At 41.6% G+C, this 15326-nt stretch overlaps 1 protein-coding gene across 9 annotated transcripts in view; it reads right to left on the reverse strand.

Moving 5' to 3' along the window:
- CCDC148 (coiled-coil domain containing 148) overlaps positions 1-15326 on the reverse strand; it is a gene marked incomplete at its 5' end in the record, with an annotated part of 108540 nt that overhangs the window by 47502 nt on the left and 45712 nt on the right. For all 9 annotated transcript variants that reach the window (XM_083707794.1, XM_083707793.1, XM_083707791.1 and 6 more), the window contains one exon: positions 1002-1140. In XM_083707794.1, the coding sequence (XP_083563920.1) occupies positions 1002-1140 (139 nt within the window). The remainder of the gene's footprint in view (positions 1-1001; positions 1141-15326) is intronic.

Here is a 15326-nt window from a genome sequence, read left to right on the forward strand (position 1 = left end):
TTCAATTTCATAAAATTATATACATACGTTTTCTGTGTGCTCACCATGTTGAAAGATTATGGATGGTCACAGTACATGGGAAATTAGGACACCCTAAGTAGGTTGCAAAATATTTACAGCAACAATCCAAGATACTAACACAGTTAAATAGCCATTATGTGACTTTGGGTGCCACATTTTATGCCACCAAAATGGCAGTTGTTGTCTAGTATTTAAGTTTACTAGGCTATTTTTATCAGACATATACAAAAATCCACCTCCACAGAAAACATGCTAAATCAAACACTCATTACAATACTGAACTAAGTTGTTGCAAGACAATTTGAGCATATAACATCAATCTTGGTCTGACTGCGCTGGCTGCCAAATTGGTTCCTGGGCCCTATTCAAAGTGCTGGTTTTGACCTATAAATTGTTCAGGACCACAATAACTCAAGGACCACCTCTCTTCTCATATGAGCCAACCCGGACCCTGAATTTAGCATCTGAGACCCATCTTCATGTAACTTCTCTACGAGATGTCTGAAGGGTGACAACATGAGAATGGGCCTTTTCTGCAGCGGCTCCCCCGCTTGTGGAATGCTCTCCCCAGAGAGGCCCGCTTGGTGCCTTCATTACATATATTTAGGCGCCTGGCAAAAACTTTCCTCTATAACAAGGTTTTTGGCCTTTAACCCTCTGTGGTCTTTTAGAAGTGAGTGGGATGTTTTTAATGTTGTGAACTGCCCTGAGACCTATGGATAAAAGGTGGCATGCAAATTAAATAAATATATTAAACACACATATATACACATATATACATACAATCAAACATATACACACACACTTCTCTTTTCTTTTGGTTTTAATGCATCTATGTGGGGTACATTGTTTGTTTGTTTGTTTGTTTGTTTGTTTGTTTGCAAATTGCTATGGGTTGCCCTGGGCAAGATTATGCTACTAACACATTTAATTAACAACAACAACAACAAAATAAATAAATAATCAGTGCTACTACTTACAAGATCTTGCCTAGATTTGTGAGGTAGATGTTTCTGCAGCATATCCAAGTAAAGAGTTCTTCTACCTTGCATGTCACTAGGGTATTGACTAATAATCACCTGATAAACCCAAAGATCTTCCTCACTCCACTGGAAATTGCTGTGAATGAGAAGAGAACAAAATCAAGCACAATCTTAGCTTTCCGCTGAAAGACAGGTCAAGATTGAAACAACAATGCTTCTTTTATACCCGATGAAGATCCTAATCCTGACATGAACCTGAATGCTATTATGTCAGTACACTTCAGTGTGAAGTGACTGGTACAAATGCATTCTGGACTGGGACATGGATCTTTGTAAGTGAAACTTACTTAACATTTCAAGAGCAGTGGTGAAAATTTGAAAGCAGGTCCTGCTCCACTCAATACAAGCACAGCTTTATCTGTTCCTGGGCAAGCTCTGGAGGGACAGTTCTGCAAGTATTTCATTTGGTAGTTTGAAAAGCTAGGTGTGGAGAGTGTCTATTGGTTAGTGCCTCTGTTATGACCAACACCCATTCTTCCTCCTCCAATCCTTGTGCAGCTTTATTTTTCAAGGAGATGATGAATAACCCACCTGAAGCATGTGGGGAGGGACAAGACCTAAAGCTGTGCCAGCGAGACAAAGTTCACCCCACAAAGGAGATGGACCCACTATGGCGTCTGCTAAGTAACATCAAAACAAGAGGGGTTCTTTTAGCACTGTGATCTGGGCTTCCTTATTTTTTGAGGATCACAGAAACATAAGCTCTCAACAGTGCTTACTATTCAACCATAAAAGCAGAGTTCAACAACAAAACAAACTTTCATGGCCAAACTGCCCTAACACATACTAGCTCAGAGGAAAACAAGCACTGATATAACAAAGGAAACAGCCTGCAGCCAAACAAAACAAAGAATGCTGTATCTAGGAAAGCCTCTGGATACAGAGAGCATCCGCTTTCCCCTGCCATTCCAGAAATTATTGCAAGAGTTACACCCCTCGCAAGAGTCACATTTTCAAATAAGTCTGTTGCATAAAAGCAAGCAGGAACAGCAAAACAAAATGGAACGCACAGCATGATGAACATTGGCTTTATTTTTATTAAACCTGTCCAAGCTTTAGAGACATTTGCTTTTTTTTTCAAATCAACTTCTAATTTTTGAGTCAGTGCACAGAAGCTGATTACCCAGTGCAACTGCCCCACCTCTGGCATCATTCCATACCCTTAGGGGTGACTGGAACTTATAGACAGAATGTAGACCTGATCCATATGGTTTTTAAGTCAATTATAAAAACTAAGGATGTACAAGATCAGGCCTTTGAGCACGGAACTCTATGTGTAAGTCCTATTTACATTTTCCACTTAACATGTGATTTCAAGGAAAGCCCAGAGGCAGAGCCATCTGGGCACAATCCTGCTCATAAACCATGAACAGCCTCCACACAATTTGAGGCAGGCTTGATTAAAGTGATCAGGTTTTACTAGAACCTTCCTAGTCTGCTGATGGAAGATGAATGCACATTCCAAGAAATTTCCCAGAACCTCTTGCTATGACAGTCCATTCTTCAATCTGGAAGAAAACACCAATGGAATTTCAGATTGGGGTGTAAGTTACGCTCCCAGTTTTCACACAGCGTCTCATCTTAGTCCACCCTATTTTTGTGACTGGAGACTACAAAATTCTAGCTTGCATACTATCTATTGGTGATATCTTCTAACTTCTTATTGGAAGAAGTCTAGATTTGGACCATTTTACAATGATGGCAGCCCAAACTGCTCTCCCCAAAGCCACTTCCTCTTTTATTTCCAACTTCTGCTTCTGGAAATCAGTAATCCTTATAATAGTGGGAGCCATCATTTACAGAAAGTGAAAAGATTTTCAGTAAGGAAGAAAAAAAAATTGAGCTTGAAAGCTGAAGTAGGCACAAAGTAGGCACAAAACGAAGGACTTCAAATCCAGCAAGTTATGCAGAGCCTGATCCTATGCACGATTGGTCAAAACGAAGTCCAGCTGTGTTCAATGAGGCTTATTTTCAGGCAAGCACAAGAGGACTGCAGCCTGAGGGGGTATAACACAGAAGCATAAATATGCAAAGACAGCATTCAGATTAAATGTAAAACAATGGAGCAAACACGACACAAGGAAGCAATTATGATGGTAGGGAAGTTGCCAGAACAGTGTTCAGTTTATATGAATCACTTTATATAACAAAACCATATATATATATGGTTTATATATATACATAAGGACCTATATATTTTTAATATATAATATATATATTATATATAATATATTTTTGTTATATAACAAAAACCTAACAAAAACTTAAGCTTTGTTTCCTACTAGGAAAGAAGCACTTAAAAATATATAGGTCCTTATGTAGACTGACAACCTATGTTCAATTAAAGCAACAGCAGCAGGCACATATTAAGCTGATACTGCGCGGTTAATGGGGTCACAGATATCCAAGGGTTATAGATAACTTTCCTCCACTTGCCTTTAATTGTTCTCTACATTAGGGACTTTATGGGCCTTTTCAGTCACTGTGCTAACCTCTTGTTTAGCATTATGTGAACAAGCTTTGGGCTTGCAGGCTCCCCACTCCTCTAATACAGCTGCAAAGGGAGATTGGAACTTTTCACTTCTGCTTTGAAACTAACCAGGCATCTGTATGCACAAGCTCAGGGAACTCTGAAGGTGGGGAGGTGGTAGATTGGGATCTACTGGTAGAAAACAAATTTATTTGCTCAGAAGCACCTGGGTACTTGATTCTAAATGTACAGAAGACACACACATACACACACACCACACACTTTCCTAGTTCCCGGTTCTGACTGGTGGATCTCAGGATTCTAGTAAAAAACAAAGTATGAAGTCTGGTTTGTGAACAAGATAGTAATATAACTCCTAGCTTGATCCTGGCTTGTTTGAACTAACCAGCGTTTCTCAAAATTCAGATGTAACAGGAACCCCAGGGTTGTTTAAAAGCACAAGTGAAAGCTTCCAATCTCTTCCTTACAGTTGCACAGGGACGGGGAGAGCACATGACCCCAAGGCTCATTTTGTTTATGCATACAGTGTTAAACCATGTGTTAGTGTCTGAACTGGCCTTACACTGTGTAGCTCTGGGTCCAGCTGTATTCTTTTTGTGGGCCTGAAGCATCCGGATACATAATAGAACATCAAACATCTAAAGAGTCTTATTGAGAGTTGAATCACAAAAATAGCCTTGTCACCTTTCTAGCATATAGCAGAATACCTAACACAGATTAATTTCTGCAATGTGCAATGATAATTATTCAAAAGCTTTTAGGATAATGTGAATTTCTGATCTGTTGGATATTGAATTTGGAGAAGTTACAAATGTAACTTTATAAAGAACATACAGTGGTACTTCGGGTTACAGACGCTTCAGGGTACGCTTCAGGTTACAGACTCTGCTAACCCAGAAAGATTACCTCGGGTTAAGAACTCTGCTTCAGGATGAGAACAGAAATTGTGCTCTGGCGGCGCGGCAGCAGCAGCAGGAGGCCTCATTAGCTAAAGTGGTGCTTCAGGTTAAGAACAGTTTCAGATTAAGAACAGACCTCCAGAACAAATTAAGTTCTTAACCTGAGGTACCACTGTACACCAATGCCTAGATAAGGTAAAAAGTAAAGGACCCCTGGATGGCTAAATCCAGTCCAATGTGTCTATGGGGTGCAGTGCTCATCTCACTTTCAGCCCGAGGGAGCCAGCATTTGTCCACAGACAGCTTTCCAAATCATGTGGCCAGCATGACTAAACTGCTACTGGTAAATGGAGGACTGTGTCAAATGCCAGAGCGCACAGAAACGCCGTTTACCTTCCTGCCGCAGTGGTACCTATTTATCTACTTGCACTGGTATGCTTTTGAACTGCTAGGTTGGCAGAAGCTGGGACAAAGCAACAAGAGCTCACCCCATCACATGGATTCGAACTGCTGACCTTCCGATTGGCAAGCTGAAGAGGCTCAGTGGTTTAGACCACAGCGCCACCCGCGTCCCCACCCACCAGTGCCTAGACAACCACAGCACTGTAGTACATCATGAGAGGATGATGTAATATAAATGAAAATCAATTATCCCTAGAATCATTTCTATCCTAAGGTACTTTTTACAATCCTTTTTTTATTTTAAGCTAGGTATTTGATATCTGGATTTTGTCTGGGAACAAAACAAAAGAAAAAAGAGTAAGGAAAGGCTGTTCTTCATTACTGATCCAGCAAAAAGGATTTGATTATCTTCCAAATATTAAGTATTAGATGGTGCTCAGACGTAAGACAACAACACGTACAATGACTGTACAATGACTGAGAAACTGTATGTCCTTATAGGCTATTGTCTTAGAATTTGTTTATAGTGACTAGAATGCCTGCTCTGATTAGAACCATTTTTTCTCCAGAGGTTTCCATTAAAGAGAAAATGTGCGATCCTCCCTCCCATTTCCAGCATGCACAGCACTTCTCCGTCTCTGACCTTATGAGTGCATCATTGTTGGTAAGATGCACAGCTTTCCCTTTGTAAAGATTTGGCAAGTCATTGCTGCTGTCACCTCGGCCCTCAGTCTACACAGTTGTCTGCTGTGTTTGCTACCAATGGGCAATGTAAGAATGCAGTGGTGGCTTATTTGTTTTCTGCTTTGCAAAAGTAATGCCACGTTGGCGAAGAAGTTCTTTCTTTCTTTCTTTCTTTCTTTCTTTCTTTCTTTCTTTCTGAACCATCAAATGAAACGCCAGAGAAAGGGGGGAGGCCACAAAAGGAGGCAATCAATTAGAACACAAAGGTGACGCCATTGGAGCGGAGCAGCCCTTAAAGAGTAAAAATAGAGTTTCTGTTTTCTGTTCAGAGAGCCGTCAAAAGACATACACTTAAGTTCAACTCTCTTCAGTCTAGATTCATTTTCTTCACAATGTATTCAATACACAGCGAGACCAAATGGAACAGGCCATGGGCCAGGGCTAACTTCAAGACAACAAAATACAATCCATCCAAAAGACAGGCTAAAACCAGTTCCTACAGAACTCAAGACATTTTAAGGACTAGAACCACAGTTCCATGCCCCCAACAAGGCCTGTCTTCAGTAGCAGGAAAGAGGGGTACATAAGATAGGGGTACATAAATGGAGCACAGTGGTAGACCTCCTGCTTGCATGCAGGAGGACCCTGCCTTAATCTCCAGGTAGAGCTGAAAAATACCTGAAAGTACTGAGAGGCTCTTCCAGGCAATGTAATTGATAAAAACAAGATGGATCAATGGTCCAACTCAGTTTAAATCAGCTTCTTAAATAGACTGACATAATAGAGGGCATAGAACATCTAGAAAGTGTATCATTAGCCAAGGAACTAACCAGAGCACACTTATTCAGAAGGAATACAAGGAACCACAACAAAGGTAGGGCACTCAAAAGGGAAGAGAAAGCAAAGTACTTATCTACTATGAAAACTGACTGACAATGCCATCCTAACCCCTGATTAGTGCACTGATGGAGGTGAGAGGACTATCCCTCCACTGGACTTCACTGGGCTCCATTCTGAGAAGCCCCTGCTATGCCTACTGAAAGTACACATGGTTGAGAAGCTACCACCAGGATTTCCACCAGCTGTAGTCTGCACAGGACCCCAAAATGGGCCATTACAGAAAGAGGGAGGAGCAGAGCCAGCCATGGATCTGCTGTATCCAAAGCTGCTCAATTCTGCTTGTGAGAAGCTTGATCTGGGCCCCTTTGATGAACCAGTTTAAAGGGGGGGTGCCATCTTCCATCTTGGCTGGCCTGAGTAGTAAGGCTTCAGATGCAATAGTGGCCTTGCTCTGCTGTTCTCCAGCCCCATTTAGGACTCCTGTCTGTCTGTTTTTGCTCAAAGGCTTTTAATAGTTGGAATGGCTAACTTAACCTGCCAACATATTTACTCTCTCATTCAAGGGAAAACACACAAGCAAAATAATTACATTTATCTAGAGCGTGTCTAGGTGCGGCATCTTGAGAAGATGTAACCAAGTATGACTTGTTCACAGCAAATGAAGAAACACAGTCAGAACTGTACTATCCTGGGCCAGTTCTCCAGGGAGAACTACATGTTACACTTGACATGGGTCTCCTGTCAAAACAGCAGCCCTGGATCAGATCCCTCTCCCCATATTATTCTGCTATTTCCATACTTCAGCCAGAGATAGCCAATGATGCAGAGTAGGGATAGAGAAATGCAAAACATAGTGTCACGAGACATAGGTTTAAACCTTATGGGTAACACAGGGCTGCAATTTTTAGCAGTAGCCACATGCATCTAACTCTGGAATCACTAGTATTGATGTATTTTCAGTTCAGCCTTCAAAACTTGCACTTCTCCAAATTTTGCAATGTAGTTCTCCACTCAAGTAATGTACAGAAAAATGTATATATTAAAGTGTGCATAGAAATGCATATATCTGTGGATATGCATACAAAATGTGTTACGTAGAGAAAATAGAAATATATGGGGAAATATGCTTTGTGTGTATTATACAAAATTACATACAAAATGTGCATATTAGGAGAAATTTGTACTAAAATGCTGACAAATTTTCATGAGAACTTTAAAAAATGCTAACTTATGCAGAAAGGTGGAGGAATGAACTTAAGACTGGAAATTAGAGAAACTGAAATTGAGAAATTGGCCCAAACCTAGTGGTGATAGAACATATTTGGCATCCCTAAGTCTAATTTTTAAATAAAAAGTCTAAAAATATTTAAAATAGAATAAACATACAAATGTCAGGTACACAGCTTTTTAAAATACTTGGAAAATCAAAGCTCACATTCAAGAGTAGCTGAAAGGAATAGGAAAATATTCTGCTATGGCAGTTTTCACATACCCTCACTTTAAAACTGAACGTATCAACCTAAAGGGCAGGCCTAATGGCTCTCTAAAGCGAGAGGCTTTACAGGAGCTTCTTTTCAGATCATAATACCAGAAAGCAATATATCTTCCTGGACATAAAGTGCATCACGAATCATAGCAGTTTCTTTAATTACATTTTAATATATCAAGTGACAGTATTAATTGGGAGCAGATTTAGTGTCAACGTTGAAATGTAATTTGGATCCATACACAATTATAGCTCAACGTAATTTTTTTTTAAAGCATGCATCTCAAACCACTGCCAACCCTTTGTTGTCCTCATTGGTTTTAGAGCTTTTCTATTCCAATGAGTCATTTGCATAGCCATTGAATGGTGCAGATTGTTAATCATTTTTTCAGTATTTTTTATCTAGCCTAAAACATAGGTCTACTCTTAATGGTGTTGGAGCAGGCTCAGTATTACACTTCAGAAAAGTGTAATACCTGCTTCTCATCCTTGCTGGAGAGGGGACATGTCAGGGTGAAGGTTGGTGGTGAGAGCGACTTTCACCAGGGCTTCCTCAAACCTGGTACAGGCCCCAACAGTGAGGTAAGTAGAGAAACAGTTCAGTCTGAAACTAGGTTCTCTACATCCAACCTAGATTACATTACAAAGCTAAACACAGTACTCCCAGACACTTGCTAAAGGAAGACTTGCTATTCTCCTCTACAAAGGCCTTCAAGGCTGCTTTAAACATATGTGCATGGATGCACGCATGCACACACTCCTCCCCCATTTATTTTTCCTTACAAGCGCCCCTCATCCTTTACCATCTTGGCCATGGGTAGGCAAACTAAGGCCCAGGGGCCGGATGCGGCCCAATCACCTTCTAAATCCAGTTTGCGGACAGTCCGGGAATCAGTGATTTATTTATTTATTTATTTATTTATTTATTTGCTCAACACACAACAAAAAAGACAAAATAACCATAGTGAAAATATCATCAGTCGCGCCATACATAGAGAATTAATATAAATTTCAGCGTGTTTTTACATGAGTAGAATGTGCCCTTTTATTTAAAATGCATTTCTGGGTTATCTGTGGGGCATAGGAATTATTCATTCATTTTTTTCTTCAAATATAGTCCGGCCCCCCACAAGGTCTGAGGGACAGTGGGCCGGCCCCCTGCTGAAAATGTTTGCTGACCCCTGATCTTGGCAAATACAGGTTTGGGAGCTCAGTTTTGCCAAGTAACAAGCAGTTCTGCCTAGGGATGGGTAGATGGGTAAGTCCTGTCCATATTGCTTCCCATGTGTCCATTCACAAGCCCGATCTGTTCCCTTTTCATATTAATCTGAATTCTTTTTTCTCTCTCTTAGAAACACACATTTAAGTAGGTATTTTCTTACATTTGCTGAATTACAACCAACATCATTCCTGGTCATTGGACAGGCCTGCTGGGGCATATGGGAGTTATTATTCAGCAACATCTGGGAGTTCTCCACTCCTGGCTTATTTGGTAGCCTTGCACAACTTGCTGTCTCTCGGTCACTACCCTGAGCTGCTTGGCTAAGGGGAAAGATCCAAAAGAAAGAAATGTAGTGTAAAGCTATCATAGAGGTGTTAGTAAGGCATTCTTTTCACATCCATCTTTAGGGAATCTATGCCTTGTTTATAAATGCTGATCTTCTATATGCTGACCGCAAACTGTCCTGAATCAGGCTAATCCCCATTAAGAATCAAAACGAGAAAGTGCTACCTTAAATAACATGATCTATGTACACACATTAGGAGTGAACCAAAACACCACCACACCAAAAATGTGTTTCAAATATGAAACTTGGCACTTACTTAGAACATAGCTCTCATTTTTCCATTACGGAAAAAAATAATCTACCACCATTATTTGGTTTCAGAACTGAAGCTTGGCAGTGCGCCTATACACAAACACCCGCAGGCAGCTGCTTTATATTTCCTCTGAATCAGATTTACCCCAAGCTAATCCCTGGCTTTACACCCTTTAAAGAACATAAAAACCTCCTATGGGAAGTGACCCTCCCCAGACTGTAATCCCCTGCTACCCTCTATAATAGGTAGGACAATGTAAATTTGATGAACCGTTTCAATGAATTTGCAGCCAGACAAACTGCAACAATAACTCCAACTGAGATGTCAGCTTCCCCATATGTCAACCGTGTCATTGTTGATTGCTGTACCAGAAACAGCTAGTTATTGAGCTGGTACAGTAGAATTCCTTGACACAGCCCTGAGTTCAAAGTACTTTAGAAGAGGTATGAATAATTTGGAAGCAGTTTAGATACCAGAGACATCACTTATTACAATGATTTTTTCTCCCCCCAGAACAGTGATGTCAACAGTGGGCTGATTCAAATGATCGTATCTTAGCTAAATAAGCACTGATATGAATGTTCCTAACGAGGGGCATGTTGCCCCTTTGCTCCTATTTTTGTGGTGGAAGTAAACAAACCAGGATTTTTTTCATTAACTATAGTTTCCCATTTCGTTGGAACCAGCTTTGGAACCAGCCAGGATATTTAGCTATGGTTTGAAGTTGACTTAATATTCTGGTTTGTTTGGAAACCATTAACCATAGTTTCCTGGTTTGGGCAAATGGGAAACTATAGTTAATGGCAGGCTTCTGGGCTTGCTTGTTTACATACTCACACCAAAAGAAGAACAAGAGGCTGTGTGTGCAGCCAAAAGGCTCATTCCTATCTCAGCATATTAAGCCAAGATATGATCATCCAAAACACAGCCATCTGTTGACATAGGTTAGTTGCCAACGAAAATTTGGCTTCAGGAGCGTAGTCAGTAGCATACTACAAAAATGTTGGTCTCATCCTATGCTCGGCTGTATCTCATCGTTTTGCCCTGGCATTATGATCTAGGCCCACTCTGCTTTGGAGGAAGAGTAGCTGCAGCAGCACTACTGCAGTAATACTGTGAAGCAGCCCTAGCAGAAGGTGATTTGGGAAACTCATGGGAAGAAGTGGAGGCAGGGCTGGGCAAGGACTTTGTAGAGAACTGTCACTTGCTGCCCTGAAAAACCACATGCTCAGCACTCTTTTGTGTGTGTGCATGTTCCCCACTCCAGAAAAGAGAATTTGTTTCTGTTATCTTTTCTGTCTGCAAGGTTTAATGGTGATGCACTATGTCTATTACTTACATTTGGCTGTAAATGCAGGATGTTTGATCAAATTGCAAGCCTGGAGGTACCAGAAGGCAGCACACCTCAGGCAAAAGGTTTTTATCACCCAAAAGGTTTTATTATATTTTTACTACCATGGGGACACCAGTTGCATTTTCTCCTCCAGGGCATGAAAATGTCTTCAGCCTTCTGTACTGTAGTGTATAAATGACAAGAGCCCTTCATTTTTGCTACTTTTTGTAATCAGCAACACAGTCCTCTTTGAAAATCATAGGGCATCTCTTGTGGACAGAATGGAGAATCTAAGTAGTCACCCACCCTAAGACCTAGATTTTTAAAAGTCTAAAGTGCTATTCAGAAGCTACTCAAGCTTTTGTTCTCAGGGTTAAATAATCAAGCTAGAGGGGAAAGTAATTATGAGTATGTGAACCCTGCCCTGCAACCTGACATTAAAGTAAAGGACCCCTGGATGGTTAAGTCCAGTCAAAGGTGACTATGGGGTGCAGTGCTCATCTCACTTTTTAGGCTGAGGGAGCCGGAGTTTGTCCACAGAAAGCTTTCCAGGTCGTGTGGCCAGCATGACTAAACCACTTCTGGCACAACTGAACACTGTGACGGAAGCCAGAGAGCATGGAAACGCCGTTTGCCTTCCTGTTGCAGTGGTACCTATTTATCTACTTGCACTGGTATGATTTCAAACTACTAGGTTGGCAGGAGCTGGGACAGAGCAATGAGAGCTAACCCTGTTGCACGGATTTGAACCGCCATCCTTCTGATTGGCAAGCCCAAGGGGCTCAGTGGTGTTGACCACAGCACCACCCGCTTCATCCCCATCATCACTTACTGAAGTTGGGATGACAACTACCTACAGTGAGCAGCTTGCTCTGGTCTTGTAGGTTTCCAACATGGTGCAGATTCCTGATTTCCTAAATCATGTCTGAAACTTACACAGGGAGAGCAAGTTTCCCTCTGCAATCACACTCCATCTCATGGAAGGCAACAGAGATAGTGACAGGGGGCAAAGCTAGTAACCCTCACTCTTACCCTCCCTCCCTTAATCCAGGGAGGACTGTGTTGCACATTATAAGAAGCAGCAAAAATGGTGTGTGGGTGTGTGCATGCTGAAGTTTCAACCTTTTGCCTCTTATTGTAATGGGTAAAGCACCTCTGTCTTCTACACAGTTTTATTCCATTAGGATATTTTTTAAAAACTAATGAAATCACAGTTGAGTGGCTTTTCCACCAGATTAGACTTGGTGCTTTTTATGACACAGCTTCTCTCTGATTGCAACAGCATCAATTACTCTAAGTAGAATATCATACTCTTTAGCACTATATACTGTAGGTCTTAATGTTATTATCATTACTATTTTGCATTGATGTCCATGAGAAATGTCTACCAACATTGCCATCCTATTTACTTTGAAATATATCCTGTCAATTTCAACAGAACTTCCTCTATTTCAGTTGAGGCAGCAATCCTATACTCACTCACTTCGGGGGTAAGTCCCATTGGAATAGACATGTATAGGTTTACACTGCAAGGCTGTAATCCGAAACATACTTTCTATGGAGCAAGCCCCTTCATACAAAGTGAGACTTATTTCCAAGTAATGTACAGGACTGCACTTTTTTTATGTGATGCAATACATAACAGTGCTTTTGTTGTTGTTGTTACAGTACTTAAAAAAAGGAGTACACACAGTGCTTTTGTCAGGGGGTACTCAATGGTACGGGACGCAGGTGGCGCTGTGGGTTAAAGCCTCAGCGCCTAGGACTTGCCGATCGAAAGGTCGGTGGTTCGAATCCCCGCGGCGGGGTGCGCTCCCGCTGCTCGGTCCCAGCGCCTGCCAACCTAGCAGTTCGAAAGCACCTCCGGGTGCAAGTAGATAAATAGGGACCGCTTGCCGGCGGGAAGGTAAACGGCGTTTCCGTGTGCGGCTCTGGCTCGCCAGAGCAGTGATGTCTCGCTGGCCACGTGACCCGGAAGTGTCTCCGGACAGCGCTGGCCCCTGGCCTCTTAAGTGAGATGGGCGCACAACCCCAGAGTCTGTCAAGACTGGCCCGTACGGGCAGGGGTACCTTTACCTTTACCTTTTACTCAATGGTACACAATACGGCACCTCTTTTTTTGTTGTTAAAAAGTGTGGCACTTGCTTTAACAACTTTATGGTGAGTACCGGCACCTATTTTTCTTATACACTCCCAAAATCCATCCACTGTATTTGGTGTTTTTTTTTCTGAAGAAAAGTACAGAATGTACTGAAAACCCAGCCAGATGGGCGGGGTATAAATAATAAAATTGTTGTTGTTGTTGTTTAGAAGTTTAGTTTAGAATATAAAAAAATCCAAGTCAGACTGGAGATCATCAGGAGCTGCTTTTACAAGTTAAGCTAATCTACGATGACTTCATAATCAGATACTGTAGATACGGTTTTAATTTTGTTTGGCGCTTAACAACTTCCTATGCTTGTTCAAAATCTTCTAAGTTTTTTTTTTAAGGTTTACTCTGGCTTTTACAAGATGTATGGCTGGAAGAAAAAACAGATATGAAACAGTTTTTTCAGGAAAAGGTTTAACATGATAGGTATAAGGCGTATTTTTAAAACCCATTAAGCGAACATTGCCCTGTGTCTGGTGTTTCTTTTTCTTTTTCCACAGCTCCTGTTCACTAACATTTGAAGCAATGCTCTCCCCCAATTCCCAAAATATATTTCTTTTTCTTGCGGCAGCTTTCCTTCTGGCAACTTTCAACAGTGACAGAAGTAATGGAATTTCTACATGAAAGCTTTAGGGATGTTTTTTCCATTGTGTGGAGAGCTCCATTGGTAGCTATATGGCACTGGACTTCATGGCATCTGAGTAGAGTCAACGAGTTTTCTGTGTGCTTTTGGTTCCTGTTTGAGAGCAAGAATATTGGTTTTGTCGAGCTTCTTAACTGGTGCATCCTCTAAGTCAGCAGTGGGAAATCTGTGATCTTCCCGTCACTGCAGGCCCACTCTTCCTCACCAGGCCTCCAGAACCGCTTCTTCTTATGCAGTGTGTGTGTGTCTCACAGAGAGGTAGAGGTGGAACAGAGGGTGATGTGACTGCAATACAGTGAGCCTGGGAGGTGGGGGGACCTAGCAGTGAAGCTCAGAAGGAGAAACCCAGGGATGGGGGCATCAGCAGGGGGAGGAAACTGAAATGGATGGAACAAAAAATGAACAGAATTATGAAAAGGGGAAAGATTTTTTTTAATGAAAAGAGAGGAACAGGCCTCCACAAGTGATCAACTCTAACCTGTGCTGATGGAGGGAGTCAAAGCAGAGATGGAGCGAAGTGTGTGTTGTGCAAATCTGCAATGCTGCGCACTCTGCCAATGTTTAGCTCTGATCCCCTCCACCACTAGCATACAGCCCCTGGCAGATTATGATGGAGGGAATGGGACCCTTAGCAAAAGAAAGTTTTCCCTGCCCTTGCTCTAAGCCTTCCACGACACCAGGGACATTCACAGCCCAGTCTTCTGCTCCACCGTGCAGTGACAGTGGCACGTGAAGTGACATAATGGTTCCAGCACTTACACAAGGAGACAAAGCCTTCCCTTGTTGCGTTTCTGGGATGCAACAGTAACAAGCATGCAGTTTTTTATATCCCGGTTTTGTGTGCGATACAGCCAAGGCGTCATTTGTAGGAAAGAAAATTAAAGTGGAATAAGAGAGGTTAAGGAAGGGATGTGAAAGCATACAAAGAGCTGTCTTACACAGACAGACCACTAGCTCACCAGCCTTCCCCAATCTAAAATGCATTCCAGAGCTTCTGGCCTACAGCTCACATCAGCCCAGCCAATGTGGCTAGCAGTCAGGAATTATGGGAACCGTACTCCAAAATATTTAGAGGGCACCATGTTGGAGAAGTCTGGTTGATTCCAAAGGTCTATGAGTTTTTAAAGTCTGATTACGTAAAAGAACAAACCAGAGGCCATATATATATATGACTTTGAGGTCAAGCATTATGACTGTGATGGAAGATGTCAAGCATATTACACTGATTATTGAAGACACCAAATATTTAATAGTAAACTGAAAGGGCTTGGACATTTATTGCCATATCATGAAGAAATATTGGAATGTTCTAGGCACTTACTTGAAGACTAAGTTTTCTTCTTAGTACCCTTTTATGGATACAGCCAAGCAGAAATTGTTAATGTCACAATTGCCCTCTTGTCTAAGTGGATATAAAATGCTTTAGTACACAAAAGGCACATGGGCTGCATGACTAGAGGCGTTGGTGATGCTCCTAAGGTAGTATAAAGACTCTTTTTAGGTGCAAGCCAGCA

The sequence above is a fragment of the Podarcis gaigeae genome, assembly GCF_964106915.1.
Source record: "Podarcis gaigeae genome assembly, chromosome: 1".
NCBI classification, from domain to species: Eukaryota; Metazoa; Chordata; class Lepidosauria; order Squamata; family Lacertidae; genus Podarcis; species Podarcis gaigeae.